This window comes from Mirounga leonina, unplaced genomic scaffold, assembly GCF_011800145.1.
Source record: "Mirounga leonina isolate KUSES-001 unplaced genomic scaffold, KU_Mleo_1.0 Mir_115, whole genome shotgun sequence".
In the NCBI taxonomy this organism is placed as follows: Eukaryota; Metazoa; Chordata; class Mammalia; order Carnivora; family Phocidae; genus Mirounga; species Mirounga leonina.
Genome location: NW_023270268.1, coordinates 70,294,133 through 70,315,974, shown reverse-complemented (window position 1 = coordinate 70,315,974; position 21,842 = coordinate 70,294,133). Strand labels below are relative to the sequence as shown.

Below are 21,842 nucleotides of genomic sequence, written 5' to 3'. Positions count from 1 at the left end.
CATGTCAATTATTCTTCAATAAAAATAATAAAATATATTTAAAAAAAAAGATGTGGGCATGTACCTGGAGGATATAATTCATCACATCATGACTAAGTAACTGCTTTTTCAATTCTCCATTTGATTACATCAAGAAAAGCCTCCATTTGGTACTGGTATGTTTTAACGCCACTAATTTCCTTTTAAAATTCTCCATTTTCAACAAAAGGAGAGCCAGGCCTTAGGCTCAGAGCTTTGGGTGGGCAACAGAATCTAAGTGGAATATAATAGTTATATCTGTGATTACTTTTTAATTATGACAAGGGCCTGAATTTCTATTCATAGTCATGATATAACATTTTTTTCAAACTTAAAGTTTAAAAAGGTCAATTTAAAGAGAATATTAAGTATATATCATATGTGTAGGCAAAATAGAAACAGTTAAAATCAAGGACTGAAATTTGAGAAATAGTGACATAAGAGATTGAGCCCAGGAATTACTGCAAACTCTTTTTTGATCTCCAGCAGTGCATTTTTTTCTAGTGAGAATAGTATGCTTAATTTACATTGTAGAATTTGGGCTTTTTCCATGGTTTGGAAGTAGTGCCAAAAACATTGCCCATTGGCTCTAGTCTACCTGAAACTCCATTACTCTTTGAAGTCAATAGGCTTGAAGCAGAGACAGTATGGGATATTCAGTAATTTTCTTGGAAAAGGAGTGGACCATTTCAATCTTGCAGAGAGAAGTCTTCATCACCTATTATTTACTAGCGTAGTAGGCACTTTACATTGTCCCAGTAACTTTTACAACATTACCAGGGGACGAAGATTATCATTTCTTTTAGAGATGGGGCTCAAAGCAGTGATGAAAATTTCCAAATATAAGTTCCTAGTGCAGTGTCTGACACATGCAGCAGATCCCAAGTAGATGATAGTCATCATTACTGTCCTGGTAATTAGCAAGCTCAGGATTTAGTCTGAGGTCTGCTCAATTCCAACAAGCCCACCATGCTGGGCTCTGTAGAATTGCAGAAGAAAAAGAAAAAAATAAAGATAACCCAAAACAATATTAAATCCATGTATCATCAACTCAAAAGATCTTTACTCAGTGTTTACTATGTTCCAGATGCTATGAATTGAGCTTATAAACATTCCATGTTGCCTTAGGCTAGCTTGGAATCCCACAGGTTGCTATAATGCCATTCTTCCTGTCAAACCCAGTGCATATAATTTCTACTTTAACATCTATCATTTATACTAAAGAGTAAACTCTTGGGAGGAAATATGTCTACTGTGTGACTAATATATAATAAGCTTAAATATCTGAATTAGAAAAAATTTACATAAAAATCAATATAAACATATATATACTAGCTTTATTAAAACTTCCCTTCAAGAAACACTTTCAAACCTTAAAAAAAATTCATATGATCCCAGCTATGTTAAAAGAAGGAAGACTGGGGCGCCTGGGTGGCTCAGTCGTTAAGCGTCTGCCTTTGGCTCAGGTCATGATCCCAGGGTCCTGGGATCAAGCCCCGCATCGGGCTCCCTGCTCCGCGGGAAGCCTGCTTCTCCCTCTCCCACTCCCCCTGCTTGTGTTCCCTCTCTCGCTGTGTTTCTCTCTGTCAAATGAATAAATAAATTTAAAAAAAAAAAGGAAGACTGAAGGAAATTTCTCAAATTTCTTTATGGATGGTGGCATTAATAGTATTTCTTATACTTTCGATATTTCTATGTCATGTTTTCTTACATCTATATTAGTAGAAAGGAGAAAATAAAGGAAAACCTAATAATGCCAGAAAGTAACCTATAAACTCTTAAAAATGTTAACATAAATGTACATAGATGTAGCATAATTTACAATTACCATTCTCAAGACCTATCTGCCTCCATTCTCCTACAAAATTGAATGATTCTTGTAAACAGAGGCTTAGGGACCGCATGCCCTTCCCTCAAATCCTTTGTTAGAATTATGAGGTGGTAATTAGACTGCATTAGGGAATCTTCAGAATGAAATCTGGAAGTAGTCGGATGAGGCAGCCCTCTTCTGGGAAAATAAGAAAATGCAACTACTCCAAAGATCTTGGCTGGATTGTAAAGGGCACTAAGTGCCTCTCTGGGGCACAAGGATACTGAAAGGTATTTCCTGAAAACAATGGATTTTTGAAGCTAAAGGTCATTCTGGAAGTTAAAGTGTAAATATTTATTTCTGTAAGTACTGAGTATGTGTTTAAAATCTCTGAGCCTCAATTTCTTACCTGCAAAACATAGTAATAGTATCTCATACGGTGATTTTGAAATTAATGTGAAAAAATACAATCATTTAGGGCACCTGGGTGGCTCAGATGGTTAAGCGTCTGCCTTTGGCTCAGGTCATGATCCCAGGGTCCTGGGATCGAGTCCTATATCAGGCTCCCTGCAAAGCAGGGAGCCTGCTTCTCCCTCTGCCTCTGCCTCTGCCTCTCTCTCTCTCTCTCATGAATAAATAAATAAAACATTAAAAAAAAAAAACAATCATTTAGCACAGTGTTCCCCAGACAGTAAATGCTTAATAAATGATAGCCATTATTTTAGCTGTTACTCACATTTTATAATCTTTGCAGTAATCATTTTACATTGCGCAACTTTTCCAGTGTTTACCAAAAAAAAAAAAAGGACTCTAGGAATCTTAAGAGATTGCATCTAAGAAAAGGGGTGCAAGTGTGTATGCATTTAAAAAGCATAATATACTATACTACATCTGAAACCAACGTAACATTGTGTGTCTACTATAGTTCAATAAAAATTACTTTAGTAACAAAAAAGTTTTAAGGCAGAAAGCATGAAAATATTCAACAGATTTGTTCACTGAAAAATTGTTTATTAAGCTGTTAATGTTTAGTTCAGTAATTATGTAATTTAAAATTCTGAATCACCTCTGAATAATTTAGACATATATGTAAACTACTATATTTCCTGATATTTAATATAATTAGACTTCTCTAACTTCCAATTATCAGACAAATGAAACATTAAACTTTCAAAGACACACCCTTAGGAGTTCATAAATTCCTATTTGCCCAAGTTTTTTTTAAATATATGATTTAAAGGAGGAAGCCAAAATCCACAAATCAAGTCTTATTCTGCCTTTCACGACGTATATCAAATCATCACAATGTACACTTTAAATATCTTACATTTTGTCAATTATGCCTCAATAAAGCTGAAAAAAAAAAAAAGAAATCCCACATGGAAGTCTTACTCTGAACCAATGTTGAGAAATAGTACAATGGAAGATCTTTTATTCATCATGTGACCAAAAATACAGAATATATTTATTAATTTTCCCCTAAAGAGAATATACTTTGTATTTAGAGAAATAAAAGATTAATTGTCAGGAGTTGCTTTTGGAGAATAATCAATCAGCGCCTTATCAACAGTCGGATACTGATACCAGGGACCATCACCTCTCGCACGCATTAACCTTCGCACTTCCAGCTCCTGTAACCTATAACAAACAGGATAGCAGTATTGTGGGTCCAGCATTTCCAATTGCAAAGTTAATGAGTTATCTCCATAAAGAATAACCACCAGAGAGTCTTTTGCTTTTGTGTAAAGTATTATCAAAAGTATTTTATGCGGGGCGCCTGGGAAGCTCAGTCATTAAGCATCTGCCTTCAGCTCGGGTCATGATCTCAGGATCCTAGGATGGAGCCCCGCATTGGGCTCCCTGCTTATCGGGAAGCCTGCTTCTCCCTCTCCCTCTGCTGCTCCCCCTACTTGTGCTCTCTCTCTGTCAAATAAATAAACAAAATCTTAAAAATACATAAATAAATAAATAAATAAAATAAAGTATTTTATGTAAAGTATTAATGTACCTCCATAGATCGATGTGTATGCATGTATCTGATATGCACCTATTAGCAATATTTGGGACTTATTTTTGACTTTCATTATTTTGCTTAGGTGGTTAGCCAACAAATCCTGTTTTTAATCACCAAAACACCACTTGAATTGATAATCTATTCTCTCCTCTTGTCCCTGCTCTTTATCTGGACAGATCACTTTCACATGAATAATGGCAATGCAGTTCCTGTCTTCTTGCCTTTTAGAAAACCTCTTGAGACCACATATTCCTGAAACAGTCCCTCTCCAAAGCAAACCGTAAGAGACTCTTAACTATAGGGGCACCTGGGTGGCTCAGTCGTTAAGCGTCTGCCTTCGGCTCAGGTCATGATCCCAGGGTCCTGGGATCGAGCCCCGCATCGGGCTCCCTGCTCGGCGGGAAGCCTGCTTCTCCCTCTCCCGCTCCCCCTGCCTGTGTTCCCTCTCTCGCTGTGTCTCTTATGTGTCAAATAAATAAATAAAATCTTTAAAAAAAAAAAAAAAAAAGAGACTCTTAACTATAGAGAACAAACTGAGGGTTGCAGGAGGGGAGGTGGGCGGGGGATGGGCTAAATGGGTGATGGGTATTAAGGAGGGCACTTGTTATGATGAGCACTAGGTGTTATATGTAAAGTGATGAATCACTAAATTCTACTCATGAAACCAATATTACACTATATGTTAACTAACTAGAATTCAGATAAAAACTTGAAAAATAAAAAATGAGATAGTCTTTTTTCCATCAAACCTTTTTCTTTCCATTTTTATAGACTACATATTAAATTTTTCATGACTGGAAATTTATCACAGTTAAATAATTCACTTTATTAACCTTAACCAGCTCACTAACCCTACCCCCTATGAGAAACTACAAACCTTTGTGATTGTGTATCTAAGAGAGTGTATTTCTTTCCTTTTTTTTTTTTAGGATTATATATCTTCATATTATCCTTTTTCTTTTCTACTCTTTAGAATGTAATTATCCAAAATGCAAATATTAAAATATTCATCAAAAGGACTGGTTAAATAATGTTTCACCCTTATAAGAGACTACTAGGCATCTGTTAAAAAGAATGAGGAAAATCTGTATATAGTAAATACAGATGATACACATATGGTTAAATTAAAAATGCAAGGTATAAATGAGTATGTGCAGCATCTTCCCATTTCATTAAAAAATAGAAAGTAATCATCTGCGACTATGTATATGTACACATGCAGAGAGTATTAAAAAATCTGGAGGGCCATAATAAATAGTTATCTCTAAGGAGAGACCATTATGGAAGATAGCCCCTTTCTATTTTGTATCTTTCTTTTATGCTTCAGTTTTCCAAATACCTAAATATACTTTTTAAAAAATGTAGGTACTCTCATTCCATCCTCACAATGGCATCTTTTCTTTGGGGGTAGAAGCCAGGGTTTTTTGTTTTTACTTTGTTTTGCTTGGAAATTGTTTAAAATCTCTATATGTCTAAGGAATTCTGGGATCTGTCTTTTAATTGGAACTCAAAGGTATATGTGTGAAGTTCAAAAAAGTCCAATGTTACAAAGTATGAGCCATATTGCTGTTCCACGCTCTTAAATACTTAACAATTCCATATGGTAACTATATATGTGTATAATTTCAAATCTAGGAAACAGGCCCATCATACGTTCCTTTAATCATTTAAATATTTTTTAATATCATAACAATTTTTATAAACTACAAAGTTTAAAAGAGAATAAACAGAAAGCAGATCAATGGTGGACTTGGGCCAGGAGGAGGGGATGGGGAATGACTGGAAAGGACCGCAAAGAGGCTCAGCAGGTGATCGAAATGATCTTGACTGTGGTGGTTACACAGCTATTTACCTTTGTCAAAAACCTATCAAACTTAATGGGTACATGTGACTGTATGTAAACATCACTACAAACACGAAGATAAATCTCAGACAGGATCACATTTAAAAGTAGCAAAAAGAAACATGAGTGAACATTTAAAAAAATAATTTGGACTTAATATTTGCTTATTTAATCACTATCAGAGGCCTATGCATGACACAAAATCCCAAAAGCTAATGAAAAAGACTGACAATGGGCGCCTGGGTGGCTCAGTTGGTTAAGCAACTGCCTTTGGCTCAGGTCATGATCCTGGAGTCCCTGGATCGAGTCCCGCATCGGGCTCCCTGCTCGGTAGGGAATCTGCTTCTCCCTCTGACCCTCCCCCCTCTCATGTGCTTGCTCTCTCTCATTCTCTCTCTCAAATAAATAAATAAAAATCTTAAAAAAAAAAAAAAAGAAAAAGACTGACAAACCTGACAATAATCAAATGAGTAAATATATATAAAGTAATTAAAACACTAATACATAGTAAGTGTTCAGAAACATATTAGCTACTACTATACTTTTGTTATCTGAAACATAAAAACACTTTAGTTGCAAAAAAATTCTACACTATCAAAAGACAAATGACAAGTTGGGTAAACATAATTGCCACAAAACCCAAAAGAGGTATTTTAGTTAAATGTATAAATTAGTAGAAAAATGGGCAATTTACAGGACAACAAATACAAACAACCAACAGATATATGAAAAAATACTCAACCTTACAAAAAAAACAAAATTAAAATAATAACATTTTTCAACTATCTTATCAGCAAAATGTTTAGGTTTGATAAATTCCATTTACAGGGAAAGGCATGGAAAACAGAAATTATCATGTATTGGTGGCAGAAAAAACAACTGGTACAATTTTTTGGAAAAGAGTTTGGCAACATCTATCTAAAATTTAAAACATAAAACATTTGGTTTATCAGTGCCACAGCTAGGAATTTATATTTCAGATACACTAAATATGCAGAAATCTATGTATGAGGATATTCACCATAGCACTATGTATATTATCAAAAAACTTGGAAAGAACCTAAGTACCAAACATGGGACTGGTTTAAAAAAAAAAAACAAAAAACCCTAAGTACCAACAACATGGGACCAGTGAAATATATGATGCAGCCATTAAAGTGAATGGGGTATATACTATTATAGAAAGATCACCACGATATATTTAAGTGAAATGAAGACAGGGTGCAAAACAGTACTTATAAGAGGATTCTATTTGTATTAATATATTTTTTTTTATTTAAATTCAATTAGCCAACATATAGTACATCATTACTTTCAGATGTAGTGTTCAATAATTCATCAGTTGTGTATAATACCCAGTGCTCATCGCATCACGTGCCCTCCTTAACGCCCATCACCCAATTACTCCATTCTCCCACCCACCTCCCCTCCAGCAACCCCCAGTTTGTTTCCTACAGTTAAGTGTCTCTCATAGTTTTTCTCCCTCTCTGATGACTTCCCAGTTTTCCCTCCCTTCCCTTATGGTCCTCTGCGCTGTTAGTTATATTCCACATATGAGTGAAACCGTGTGATAACTGTCTTTCTCTGACTGACTTATGTTGCTCGGCATAATACCCACCAGTTCCTTCCACGTCGATATAAATGGTAAGTATTAGTGTTAATATATTTTTAATGCATTTTTTTTTTTAGGAACAGAAAAAAAAAAAAGAACTAAGTAAGTAGTAGTCACCTTTAAGGATGAGACTAGGTAGAAGAGGAAAGGAAATTGGGAATAGGGGCAGAGGGAGGGGAGGGCTGCCTTGCACTCAAGAGTGGGGTATTTTAAAAAGAATTCCTTTTACTCTGACAGATATTATCAACTAGTAGTCTCTCAGTCTCCAACTTATAAACTCCACTCTAAACAAGCTATTCCCTCCCTGTCTTTATCCTTTTACATGGAGCATTCTATAGTGCTGATATAGTTTATTAAATTTTTTTTTCACAGCTTGCAATAGTAAGAAAGGATTTTCTTCCTTGCCCCCCTCTTCCCACTTTATTTATTTATTTATTTATTTTTACCGTAAATCAGCCTTTTCAGCTTCAATCTGAAGGATAGCCATTGTTCTTTCATAATTCTTTTCAGGGCTATCAAAGAAAGTTCGGGCAATCCATCTTGATATAGGATGCTACAAGAGAAAATTTGTTTATTTTCTGAACAGTACTTTGCTCTTCCAGTTTCCTATTCTTTAAAATGGCCATCTCAGGTAAACCAATAATACTTACTAAATGCCAACTACTAATTTTAACCCATTAGGTGGATACTATTTTTGTCCCCATTTTATAGATGAGCAAATTGCACAAAGTTATACAGTTACTAAGTGCCAGCAGCTGGACTACAAACCAGGTCTGTCTGACTCTAAAACCTGTGCTCTTCGCCATTATACTACACTGAGTACTTTAAGTGGCAGATTTAGGAGCCAAACCCAGGGTTTGGTGATCAAAAACTGAAGCTCCTTCTCTCAGCACAGAGAGACTACCTGTATGACCTGCCTTAAGGTATGATAATGATACATTTCTTTTCTGAAATACAGTTCATTCAGATAATAAAACATGACAGTATTGACTCGAATCAAGGCCATCTCACCACAACACTTGTAAAGGCAAGTAACAGATTTAACTTAAGGTTTTAGTGGCAGTGACAGTGTAGCAAAATGACTAACAGTACAGGCTGTCGGGCCAAGCCTACCTAGGTTCCAATACTGGCTCTAATCCTTGGACAGGTCACTTATCCTCCGTAAAGCTGTCTCTTCATGTCTGAATTGGGAATGGTAATAGCACATTTCACATGGAGTAAGAGAATATTTGCAAAATACTACCACAGTGCCTGCTATACAGTAGGTGCTCAATAAAGAACAGCTAGCATGAGCATGGGTAACATCCTCCAGCACTGAACTGAGGATAAATTCTGACTATTACTCTGCTAGGATAAGAACACACTACAGAATCACACTTTAAAAAACCATGAAGATCAAAGTAATAAAATGCAGAAAATTACCAAAAGAAGTTGCTTGTAAGGAGTGAGCACAAAAGTGTCATCTACTTGATATCAAAAACTGAATATAAAACAGTATCATAATTGCTAAATAAAGACATTAATCAGTGCACTGACAAGACACCTAACAGAAAGTAACTTTCAATGACGCATACCAACCTTGAAATATTCCCAGTGTTCTGGGATGTAGCCTTCTGGAATCTCTGCTAACTCAGCTTCACCTAGTAAGAGAAAATAGCGATGTCCAATTTTAGTATCAAGAGTTTATAATATTAATTCTTCCCCGTTTAAGTAAGAAACCAACTTCTTGTGGTTTTAAAGGAACTTTTGTTTGTACCAATGAAGATTCAAACACAGTTGACCCTTGAACAACATGGGTTTGAATGGCCTGTGTCTACTTACACATGGGTTTTTTACCATAGAGTACTGTAAATGTATTTTCTCTTCCTTAAGATTTTCTTAACATTTTTTCTCTAGCTTACTTTATTTTTTCATTTAATTTTATTTGAGAGATCGAGCATGTGCGCAGGTGGGGAGGGGCAGAGGAAGAGGAAGAAGGAGAGAAGCGGACTCCCCGCTGGGGAGTGGCCAAGCTTGATGCGGGGCTGGATCTTACAACCACGAGATCATGGCCTGAGCCTAAACCAAGAGTTGGACACTTAACCGACTGAGCCACCCAGAGCCCCTCTAGCTTATTTATATAAGAATACAGTATATAATACAAAAAACAGCCAAAGTACATGTTAGTTATTGATAAGGCTTCTGGTCAACAATAGGCTATTAGTAAAGTTTTGGGGGGAGTCAAAAATTATATGTGATTTTTGACTGAGCAGGGGGTTGACACCCTGACATTGTTCAAGGATCGACTGTATTTTAATTACTTTAATGTGGTTGAAAATCATTTCATTCATTAGATATTTTTTAGATGTCTTCAATGTGTAAGGCGCTGCCTATAGGCATTATATAAGAGTTTCAAACTTTGTTTTTATATAGTATAACAAAATATAATAAAAGACACATTATTCTTTCTGGTTTTCCCTATCACTACTAGACAAAACATTTTAGGATTCAAGATGTTAGAAGTACTTTGGGCAGAATTTCCCATGAAAATCTAATGTTAGCTGTCTTTCACAGTTTCATTCTTTTTTAGAAGATTATAATTTTATGTGTTCCAAGATGGATAAAAAAAAATTCTTCCATCCCTCAGCCTCTCTTCCACCTCTATTTCTATTTTCCTTATTTTGGTTTGTCAAAGCTGGTTTGGAGAAGTAACAAGGAGGAGGAAAACAAGGCTTTCTGAAGCCTTTTGTGGCCTCTACAGAGCTGATGACCTTAAAGGCTGTTGTAGCAAAAAAAAAAAAATGTTTAAAAAAAATACATTGTATACTATTGCAGATTGAGATTTCGTTACTGTAAAATAAAATCCCATGCCTATGTTTATTATTTAAATAACTTTTCTTGGGGCGCCTGTGTGGCTCAGTCGGTGAAGCGTCTGCCTTCAGCTCAGGTTATGATCCTGAGATCCTGGGATCAAGTCCCGCATCAAGCTCTCTGCTCAGCAGGGAGCCTGCTTCTCCTTCTCCCTCTGGCTGCCCTTTCCCCTGTTTGTGCTCTCTCTCTGTCAAATAAATAAATAAAATCTTTAAAAAAAAAAGGATTAAAAAACAAATAAATAACTTTTCTTTATAACATCCATAATTTCTTTGTTACTAATGTACATAGATTTTAGTCGGAAAGGTACTTACCAATGAATATATTCACCAGAGTTATGCCAATTGCTACTGGAATCCCAGTCAACAAAATGTAGAATTTCTGTTGAGATTAAAAAATAGTTTTCAGGGGCGCCTGGGTGGCTCAGTCATTAAGCATCTGCCTTCAGCTCAGGTCATGATCCCAGGGTCCTAGGATGGAGCCCCACATCGGGCTCCCTGCTCGGCAGGAGGCCTGCTTCTCCCTCTCCCACTCCCTCTACTTATGTTTCCTCTCTTGCTGTGTCTCTCTCTGTCAAATAAATAAATAAAATCTTAAAAAAAAAAAAAACAGTTTTCAAATAACCATTTCTTAACTCTTTCCCCACTCTCAAACTGTCTACAATTTTTTATTTCCTTACATTGCCTGTAAAATAAACTTGCCAAATTGAAGATGTGATACCAAATTATCTCTGAGGTTTTCTTTTACTCTTTTATAGATGCCTATATTTGGTACCAAAAATGAAAGAAAAAAGTAAGGATTAATTGTACAAGTATAATACAGTATCTATTCAAGTGATTTTTCATTTTTTGGTTAACACAATGTGAAAAAATTGAGAAGTTTTTGTATTAAGATAAAAATGTTAAAAACATTTGAGTGGTTTCAACCACTGTAGAGTTTGAGTTGGTCATAACAACAAAAGTGGGAGCTCAACCAAGAGGAGGGATATTAAGAACAAAGGGCAAGCAAGAGGTCTACAGGGCAGCCATTGCTGAAATGGTCACAGCTGTAGGAAGAGTGGCAGAGAATCCACACAATCTTCCATCTTCCAAGCCTCTACTTTTCATTATAGAGCCTTGAAATACAAATATACAGCCAGTAGCTCACTTGATCCTCTGAAATCAATGTTCCTGAACAATACAGAAATAAAAAATTATAACCCAAAATAATGGAGTTACTTATTTAAAGAAGTCTTCCAGTGAGTTCCTTGGTAATTTAAAGAATATTTTAGGGCAACCCTGTCGGGACCTCTCACTCTTGAGAGCTTTTTCTGTATCTTCACTTAATAAACTTAATAAACTTGTATCTCTTTACTCAAAAAAAAAAAAAAAAAAAAAAGAATAACTATCCCCAAACAAATCCATTTTCAAAGTTCTATAATTTAAAGATTTTGGTGTGTGTGTGTTTGTGTGTGTGCAGGGAACACAGATTACATTTCAAAACCCCACAATCTTAAAAATAAGGGCATGGCTCAAATTTAACCTCCAATACACATGAATCCTTTTTATGATGAAGTAAAGGTTCACTAATTTAAAAAGAAATTCAGGAACAAATCAGACATTACTACAAAATCTCAGTATCTATTGAGAAAATAAATATGAATTTACAAAATAACATCTTTTATAAAATGAAAGATGTTCTCTAAATAGACAAAAGAAAAAAAAAAACCCCACATTCCTATTTGTACGTAAAGAGTTTAGTTCAGAAAAATTTTTAACTCACCATTAAACTCAAAAAACGTCTGTCATAGAATCCAGATGGTTTGATGATAAACAGTCTTTTCCCATGGTCTCCACTGTGTCGCACAGGAGCTGGAAATATTAAATTACCCTGTTATATGCAAGGCTCAAGGTATACTGTTATATTCTGAGATCAAATCAGGTTATAAGAAAATGTACATGCATAAATTTTTAATATGAATTAAGATAAAAATACGTATTTGACTACTAAAGGCAGAGCAGATATCTTTAAACAGAGACTGGTATACTGTTGTAAACTATAGTTCTCTCCATTTTTATTCAACGTTAAAGAAATATTTAATAATTGTTTCAATTTGTTTCCATAGCAGGCAGGGAGGTCAGATACTCTTGGCGGGCTACTTGTCTTTGTTTACCTCTACAATAAATATTTGCTAAAGCTATTAAATAAACTTAATTTAAATCGTGTCATTTCATATGATGAGGCAATATACATTAGGGGCTCACAGCAAAATAGATGGAAAGACATTTATTCAACATATCTCCAGCAGGAATTTGAACTTGTTCAAAAGTAAACACTCTAACGTATCTCGATAAAATCACTCTGTAAGCCATTTCTGATTGTGAATATTGTCCTCTTCAAATTCTCCCTCAGATGGTATGTAATCAACTCTCACTGGAGATAAACTGAGGCAAAATTTCACTCCTGATCTTATTTCTACACAATTTCCCTTTCTTGGATGTCTGGAAGGACCATTGCAAACACTGCAAGCCCTTTCTGCCGGAAGCAGGAAAGGATCTCACTGTTACTGGGAAACTGAAGTTACTGCTTCTGCTGTGTGTAACTGTATTCAAGGAAATTTCACGTGAGAGTCACTGTGGGATAAAAAACTAATTCCCATTAAAGGAATTTCAGTCATGATAGACGTCATAAAGATTTGTATCCTTTGTTCAAGCTTAAATGTCTGGAATGCCCTCCCCTCTCCTGAAATCTATTCTTTAGGCCCAGATGACATTTTATCCTCCAAGAAACCAACCCTCTTCCCAAGCATATGAGATCTCTCCTACCTTTGAACTGTGATATTCATACTTGCTTTCACTGCTCCCACTGAAATATAAATGTCTTGAAGGCAGGAACTGTATTCTTAATTTTGGCATCACCTTCAGCAGCTTGCAATGAATTTAGGAGGTTAATTCATAAGAGAATTAGAAGCTGGCATGAATTCACTGGGTACAATTCATACCGTTAAGGCTTCTACAATAACAAGAGAATGTGACAAAGTAATTACGTATTTCAGAAAATAATTTGAGGGCACCTGGGTGGCTCAGTCGTTAAGCGTCTGCCTTTGGCTCAGGTCATGATCCCAGTGTCCTGGGATCAAGTCCCACATCGGGCTCCCTGCTCGACAGAAAGCCTGCTTCTCCCTCTCCCACTCCCCCCTGCTTGTGTTCCTGCTCTCACTATCTCTCTCTCTGTCAAATAAATTAATTAATTAAATCTTTAAAAAAAGAAAATAATTTGAAAGATACAATGGAATTCTTTGTGGACTAGGTGGGAAAAAAAGGGCTGGATAACAGTATAAACCACTCAATAATTCAATAAATATCTAAGTGCCTACTTTGTGCAGCTCCTGTGCTAGGCCTACAGTCTAAAATGGATATACATTCCGCTGGGAGAAACAAATAAACATAATTAGACATCTATAAGGACAACAAAGAGAAGAAACAGGATGCGATGTCAGAAAAAAAACAGGCCCAGAAATTCCTATTTACACAGGACGGTGAGGATGGGGGAGTATAAAGAAGGTGCATTATAAGCTGAGAGAAATAGCAAGTTAGGTGAATTTGTAATGGGTAATTGATTGATTGATTACATCCAAAAGGTGCTGGTTACTTAATTCAATAACCTGCCAAAAGGCTCTCTCCATAGCCCTGAGAGGTCAAGACTTCTATACATGGCCTGGATGAGGTGAAAATATGCCTGATGACAGAAAGCGACTACTACAAGAGTGGCTACTGCACTGATGATGAAGTGGGATCCCAAAAGTCTTCATACACATTTACAAAAGGCTGATTCTAAAAGGATTAAATATAGTAAGTGGAAAGTCCTGACCGCATCCCCCAAAAGTTGCTCACAGATTTAAGAAGAGTCATTGGTGTGATGTGGTTACTAAGAAGGCCAAAGACAGTTCAATCCTAATCTTATGTAGTAGAAGCATGGGGTCAAAACAGGAGCACCCACCCCCATCTCCTAACCACACCTGCAGAAGTGTGTCCATCCCAGAGTACACCATTTTAGAGAAACAATCTGGAGCACACCCCAATTTAAGCAACCAGGATGGCAAACAACCTGGAAACTGATACAGTGAGCCTTAAAGAACTGAAACCGATTGGCCTACAAAAAAGAAGTCTGGGTAGAAACCAGTAAGTGCCTTTAAATAGCTGAAGAGCTATCCCATGACAAAGGGCTTACACTATTCTGTATTGACCTGAAAGGAAGAACCAGGATCAATGTGTGAAAGAGTAATTTTCAGCTTAATACAAGGAAGAAGTTTCTAACAATTTTACTGGTTCAAAATAAAATTGGATTGCATCTCCAGTTCCCCTTTATGGAGTTATTCAAGTATCAACAATGGGATATAACAAGGATACTCTGGGGGTTGGCCTAGAGGATTTCTAAGGTCCTTTCCCTCAAAGAATCTGAACTTACGGCCTGTCTTAGAACAAAAGGGCATAGCATTGGACCTTATCAGTCTCAATGATTCCCTTCCAAGAACTGGTTCCAGGCTTCATGTTTTTGCACTTACTTTCCTCTTTGCCCAAAAGCTTTTCCCCAGGCTCTTTGAATAGTCACCTCCACACCTCATCCTTCAGGGTCAAGATCAAATGTAACCTCCTCGAAAAGTCTTCTCTGCCTTATCGAAAGCTGGCCTCCCACTCATCCTCCTTAACATCATTTGGTTAGTTCCTTTAGAACAATACACAATAAGCCTGATTTTTTTTTTTTAAGCCTGATTATTTTGTTAAAGTCCATCAGGTCAAGGACTGTATTATTCAGTACTGTATCTCCAGTACCCTTTAGTGTCTGCCACATGGTAGGTGCCCCATAAATATTGTTGAATTTACATTTCTTAAGTAAATTAAATGTTAGTCAGGATCCTTCCTCGCCTTCTGAAAGTAAATCTACTCAGAAGAGACAGCGTACTCCCAATTTTCCTTTTCAATCTGTCAGACAGGCAGGCAGGCAGACAGAAAGACACACACACACAAACACACATACCCCACAGAGAGAGCAAGATGGATTATGCTCTGCATGGTTTTGGGGACAAGTGATTATGAATAACACTCTTAATAGATATGGAAAATGTAACAAACAAAAAACTATGGAAGAATACTTGGTCTGGCTGCATTCTAATTAATATTAATGCAGTTAGGAAAGCGAACTGCTTGCTTTCTTTCCATATAATTACCCTACTGTTAAACAACAATTATTAGTGTCATTAAATGTGATAAATAACTATTGTTACTATTAGCTGTTCTAAAGTATACTTCATAGCACTAAACTCTTTTCCAATATTCTGAGGCTTCATGATTTGTTGTTGATGTAGTAAGGCCATCTGCTTACAATCTAAAAATATTAGGGTGAACACTGCTTACAACCAGGTGACTGCCAGGATTTCTGGAACTCAGATTCTCCTTCCACCAAAATACGCATCTTTACCATTCTCTAAAGCCTGGACTTTCTCAACTAGGTATTCATTTAGCTATGTGAAACTCAAGTTTCAATAACCAATTTTTTAAATGCAAATAACTTCAGGAAAGCTATGTTTTTGACAACTGTGATATTTGTGAGGATCAAATAAGATAATGTAGATTTTGTGTCTTCATGACAACAATCGAAAATCGGCCACTTTCTTTCTCTCATTCTCAGACTACTCCCAGTTAATGACTCCACCAACTCAATTAGCCAGGGTAAAAATCTCACTCATCTTCCTTGCACCTCCCCCTTGCTCACCAGCTGACAAGGCCTCTTGATTCTTCAAACTTTGTATTTCTTTCCATGCCCTCTTCACCTCACTCACTGGCTTAAGTAATCAACACCTCCTTAGAAGCCAACCAATATTTAGAAGCATCTTCCCAAAACACTACTGATGTTGCTCTCAGCTAAAACATTCACTCTCTGCAGCCTACAAAAGAGTTAAGATAGTTTGGTTTTGTATTCAGTCCCTCCACTCCCCCAATTTAATCCCAACTTCCCTTTCTTAAGCCTTCTCTCTCAACACCTACCTACCGCAAGAGCCCCATATTCAGATACATCAGAAAATACATCCTCTATTTTTCTGCCAATTGCATCTGTTAAAACTATCCAGAATCTAATTAAAATGTCCCACCTTCTATGTCTGAATTAACTCCATACTGCTTTGTTTATATAATCATTTAAATACTCTTCTCAGTTTTTTTAAACCATAATATGCACACATCAGTCTTCAAGTTAAAGCTCCTGCAGCTGAGGGAAGAACTTAAGTTCATTTCTGGAATCCTTGATATAAGACAATAAATAATTTAATTAAATAGAATACTTGTATGTGCTTACTTCCTGAGAAAGGTTTTCAATGACAGTGAATGAAGGTAACGTGACAGTACCAAATGTTTAAGAAAGGGGTGGCCACAAGGCTCTGTAGAAGGCTAATGCTTCTAAATCCAGGTGCTGTAGATTTTCCCACTCACTCTTCACAACCCCCTTATGAGGTAGGTTAAAATTATCCTCCTCTTTTTTTTTAAAGCAGTTCTTATGGTAAGAGATAAGTACCTTTCAAAATGACATTCTAGAAAGATGCAAACTTATGCAGAAACATATTTCAGGGTTATAAATTCTTGTCAGTAGGAAAGAGATTAGATTTATTTTCTCTGTCAACAGAATATAAAGATACTTGTAATAAACATCCTCTTTTTTTAAAGATGAAGACACGTAGGTTCCAAGTAATTGCCTTCCACTTAGCTTCCAAGATATGATGACCCAAGGTCACACAGCTACTAAACTCTGGAGCCAGGATTTGAAAGTAGGCAGTCTAGCTCCAGGGAAAACAAAACAAGGCAAGGTTCTCTACACTGCTGGATCTTACAGTCAATCTCATAAGGGCAGACATAAGCAATAACATAACAGATTAAAACCTTTCATTCAACTGTGATAGATGAGACCACCTGCAAAATACCTTTGAAAGCAGGTATAAGGCTGAAACACAGTAACTCTAGTGTAGCTATTAGATCCTTTCCTGCTCCCAGTGGAAAGGGTGTAGATTATCTGTATAGATCCTTCCAGAACTCCAAGAATGGGATATAATGTATAAAGAGGATCTGGGAGTGAGATTTTACCTTAGTTTATCTCCAACAAAGCATGATTAAATACTACCCCCAGCAAATATTTGAAGAGGATATTTGTAATCAAAAATGGCTTACAAACAGAGTTTATCAAAGAATGTGCAAACGCACATGTAGTTTTTTAACAGGTTCAAATTCCTGCTGGAAATTTGAATACCACTGGTTCTTTCCAACATTTTTGAAACAAGTCTCTGTATAATGCCTCATCATGTGAAGTGACATAACTCAAATTAAATTGGAAGAAGAATAAAGGAGTAAACAGAGAAAGGTATTTTCAGGGTGGAGAACTTTTTGGCTTCACTTCCTCTCTACCTGCTTCTATTGCATAGGGCAGATAGCTTATAGTATATTTTTTACCAAGAGCATTAAATGAATTAATACCTTTAAAATCTTAGGATGGTACATGGCACACAGGTGTTCAATAAATGTTAGCTACTGTTATTATTATTAAATTTGATGCAGCACTGCGTGATTTTTGTCATAACTAAGTCACAGCTCCTTCATTAGTAAAATGGGGATACTAACATTGTACTTACTTTGCAGTCTTTGAAAGAATTAGATTTTTTACAAGGCATCTGAGGCTTTGCTATTACTATTATTCATTCTCCTGTAAGTCAATACACAGTCTCCAAGAAGCTCCAACTAGCCTTTCCATGGCTTTCCTGGACCTAGTGACTTTTCCTTCATCGGCCCCTTCCTCTCTAAGAAGATATTAAAATTATTATTTTATGACCGCGTTGATATAAAACAAATACAATCCAGGCTGGATTCATTACCACATATCATTAACATTAACCCTAAAAACGTAGGTGTTTTTTTTTTCTTCTGGTTTTAAAATGAATTTAAATTAAAACATTTTCATGGACCCTAAAAGCACTGTACCTACCTAATGAGTTATGAGCCTCTCCACCTGCGTACCTATTACTTAGCATCGGTGGGCACCTGGACAACAGACTTCCAATATTGTGGGACTAGTACCTAGTGCGGGGAAACGTACAAAGTATCTGGTGCGTGAGAAACATAGGTCTCAGCTCTATGCCTTTTTTAACCTCAACTTCATCCGCAAACCAGCACCAACTGGAGTGACTGAGAGGCAAAGTGTTCACAAATGCTATTTACCAATTTAAAAGCGAACGATCTGATTACTTAGGAAAACCCTTGTCTCCTCACAAAGACCACGCTCCGTCTCTCCTCTCAAGCCCCAGGCCCGCAATTTCTCCCAGATCTCACCAAGGTCACCCGGGAAGAGTTCTCCGTCTCTCACCCCACATCCCCTGAGCGCGCTTTCTCCCAAATCTAGCACCCACCGACAGTCTTCGGAAAGCCACGGGTGAGGAAGCCCCCGAATCCAAGCCGAGTACCAAGCCGGTGGCCGGAGAGCGCGGCCACTGCAGTGACCGAAGCCCGCTGCAATAAGCTCATGGCGGCCATTGCTACTACGGGCAATTGAAAACTGGGGAGAGTAACGGGAGCCGAAAGAGCCAATTTACGAACCAGGGCGAAGGCGGAAAGTGGCCATGTTGAGTGAGGGCAAAGCCTATTTCTGTTTCCTCCATCCGGTCGGCGGAAGTGACGTTATTGGAGGAAAACAGGGCTGTGCTTACTTCTGTGGCAATATGGCCGCGGCCAGTTTCGGCGTTCTTTGCAGAAAAGTCTTAACCGGCCTGAAGGTTTCCAGGTCACTTTTAAGTCCTCAGGCCCTAGCTAGCACAGGGTAAGTGATGTGAGGAGTAGGTTTGTTCTCCTCTCCGACTTTAGATCTTGTTTGGCTGCCGAGATGCTGAAAACCCTGAGAGGCCGTGCGGATGGCTGAGACCAAACGCGCTTGGGTGAGGAGGGCATGACCTTAGAAAAGTCGCCCATCTCCGACATTTCCGTTCTTTCCTCAAAAGTTTTGTTGTCTCCTACTGTGGACCAGGCAGTCCATGGGGTCTGTGCATACCCAGTATTTGTTGAATTAAACCTAGAGGTACAGAAGCATCCTGTTTGGCTGGGTGAGTTGCACTGAAGAGTTTTTTGTTATGGAACGGAGTCAGGTTTGGATGGATAAAAAAGAAGGGGCCTTTGTACTTCCAGAATCTATCACAGAGATTGTTTGGTAATGTTCAGTGAATAAATGAAAAGTAGTCAAATGAACGGAAAGTAGCCCTGCAGGTGTGAGAAAGGAACGTCCTATATATGGTGTTCATTATTTCTGGAAAAACAGTTTGTTTTCTGGACCGACCGACTAGAGTTTATGGTGTATGGTTTCCCACTTATATTGGCTTTTGTGTGTAGTGAGTTGAATTTTATACATAGTTGGGTATGTCAGATTTTTAAAAATTATTTATATATATATATCTCTCTCTGATGTATATATATAGAGATAAATATATATATATATATATATTTTTTTTTTTTTTTAAGTAGGCTCCACACTCCTCTGGCAATGGAGCCCATCGCCTGGTTTGAAAGGAAGTAATATATGTGCCCTTGAATCCAGCACAGACAGCTGTTGAGCATCTTGTTACGTACTACAGTATTATAACTTACACTTACCTTAGAGATAAAAATATTTTTTTCATTTTGTAGAGGCTCAAAGGTTGTAACTTGATAAAGGTGACAAACTTGGATCAATTGTCTCTTCCTCATCCTTTTTTCTTCAAAGTAAATTTTAGATTTTTATTACTAAATGAATATCTGTTAATTTGCAGACACTTTGGAAAATAAGGCAAAGTGTTTTGAAAAAAGTAATAATAGGCTATAATTTTTGCCACTGATACATAAAGATCTCCTTCCACTCTTTAATTTTGCATATATACACATGTAATTTTGAAATAAAGCCAGAATCATATTTACATATATGCAGTTTTGTGCTTTATCCTTGTTTCCCCAACTTTTTATTTTTAAAAATTTCAAACCAACAGAAAAATTGTAAGAGCAGTACAAAGAATAACCATATACTCTTCATCTTTATTAAGCAATTCTTAGCAATTTTGTCACATTTTCCTTTTTTTTTTTTAAGATTTTATTTGTTTGACAGAGACACAGCGAGAGAGGGAACACAAGCAGGGGGAGTGGGAGAGGGAGAAGCAGGATTCCCACCAAGCAGGGAGCCCGATGTGGGGCTCGATCCCAGGACCCCGGAACTATGACCTGAGCCAAAGGCAGCGGCTTAACCAACTGAGCCAACCAACTTAACCAACTGAGCCGCTCATTTGTGAACACTTTGCCTCTCAGTCATTCCACAACCAAACCTTGTCACATTTTCTATATCTCTTTATATCCATGCCTTTATATTTTTTTTCTGAGCTAACTGAGGCATGTCAGAATTGCAAACATGACACTTCAGCATATATCTCCTAAGAACAAGAACACTGTCTTAACTACAGTACTACAATGATCACACTGGAGAATGTAATATCAACATACTACAGTCACTGTTCTTTTATCTAGCATACAGTCCAAATTCAAATGTCTTCAATTATCTTGCCAATATCTTTTTTTTCTTTCATAATTTTTTATCCAGGGTCCAGTCAATGATCATTTGTTACATTAGTTATGTCTCCTTCATTATCTTTAATCCAGAACATTTTTTTATAAAATCAGCCTTTTTAGATTATCCCTCTGTTTGGATTTGTCTGATTGCATTCTTGTGGTTAGATTCAGGTTAAAAAATTTTTTTTTTAAGATTTTATTTATTTGCAAGAGAGAGAAAGAGACAGAGAGCATGAGAGGGAGGAGGGTCAGAGGGAGAAGCAGACTCCCTGCCGAGCAGGGAGCCCGATGTGGGACTCGATCCCGGGACTCCAGGATCATGACCTGAGCCGAAGGCAGTCGCTTAACCAACTGAGCCACCCAGGCGCCCTCAGGTTAAATTTTTTAGGTAGGAATACAACACTTGTGATGTACTTTGCTATTATGTTTTCAATGATTTCACCAAGTTATTAAATATTCTTTAAAAACATGATTTTTAGGGACGCCTGGGTGGTTCAGTCAGTTAAGTGTCTGCCTTCGGCTCAGGTCATGATCGCAGGGTCCTGGGATCGGGTCCCATGTCCGGCTCCTTGCTCAGCAGGGAGCCTGCTTCTCCCTCTGCCTGCCGTTCCCCTTGCTTGTGCTCTCCGTCTCTCTTTTTATCATACAAATTATCATACAAATGCATAATTGGGGAAATTATCATACGAATGCACAGTAATTGGGGTGCCTGGTGGCTCAATCTGTTGAGTGTCCAACTCTTGATTTCTGCTCAGGTCATGATCTTAGGGTTGTGGGATTGAGCCGCCCCGCCCCCCCCAGGGTCCACACTCACTATGGAGTCGCCTTGGGATTCTCCCTCTCCCTCTGCCCCTCCCCCTGTGCGAGTGCCTATGCACGTGCACATGCTCTCTCTCAAATAAATAAAATCTTTTTAAAAAATGCACAAATATGTTTTTAACCATTTCCTGGTTGCATATTTACATTATTATCAACTTTTGGATATCACATATAATGCTTTAATAGACATTTTTACTTATCAATTTCCATCTATAATATTTTTAGTTGAAGTTTCTAGATGAGGAATTACTGGGTCGAAGGGGGAAGCATGGAGGCTTGTGATA

At 37.3% G+C, this 21,842-nt stretch overlaps 2 protein-coding genes across 7 annotated transcripts in view; one reads left to right on the top strand and one right to left on the bottom strand.

The window, feature by feature from the left end:
- Nucleotides 1-2,818: 2,818 nt before the first annotated feature.
- On the bottom strand, nucleotides 2,819-18,782 carry NDUFB5 (NADH:ubiquinone oxidoreductase subunit B5). Its single transcript, XM_034999448.1, has 6 exons — nucleotides 18,570-18,782; nucleotides 11,909-11,997; nucleotides 10,462-10,528; nucleotides 8,876-8,937; nucleotides 7,744-7,850; nucleotides 2,819-3,466 (listed from the first exon to the last, which is right to left on the bottom strand). The coding sequence occupies exons 1-6, from the start codon at nucleotides 18,691-18,693 to the stop codon at nucleotides 3,346-3,348; spliced, it is 570 nt and encodes a 189-aa protein (XP_034855339.1). The 5' UTR covers nucleotides 18,694-18,782; the 3' UTR covers nucleotides 2,819-3,345.
- A 59-nt stretch (nucleotides 18,783-18,841) lies between these two features.
- The window catches only part of MRPL47 (mitochondrial ribosomal protein L47), a 38,698-nt gene continuing 35,697 nt past the window's right edge, over nucleotides 18,842-21,842 (top strand). For 3 of the 6 annotated variants that reach the window (XM_034999410.1, XM_034999402.1, XM_034999393.1), the window contains exon 1: nucleotides 18,842-18,976. In XM_034999410.1, coding sequence (XP_034855301.1) covers nucleotides 18,879-18,976 — 98 coding nt within the window. In that variant the 5' untranslated portion in view covers nucleotides 18,842-18,878. The other 3 variants (XM_034999430.1, XM_034999419.1, XM_034999437.1) reach the window with 2 other exon arrangements.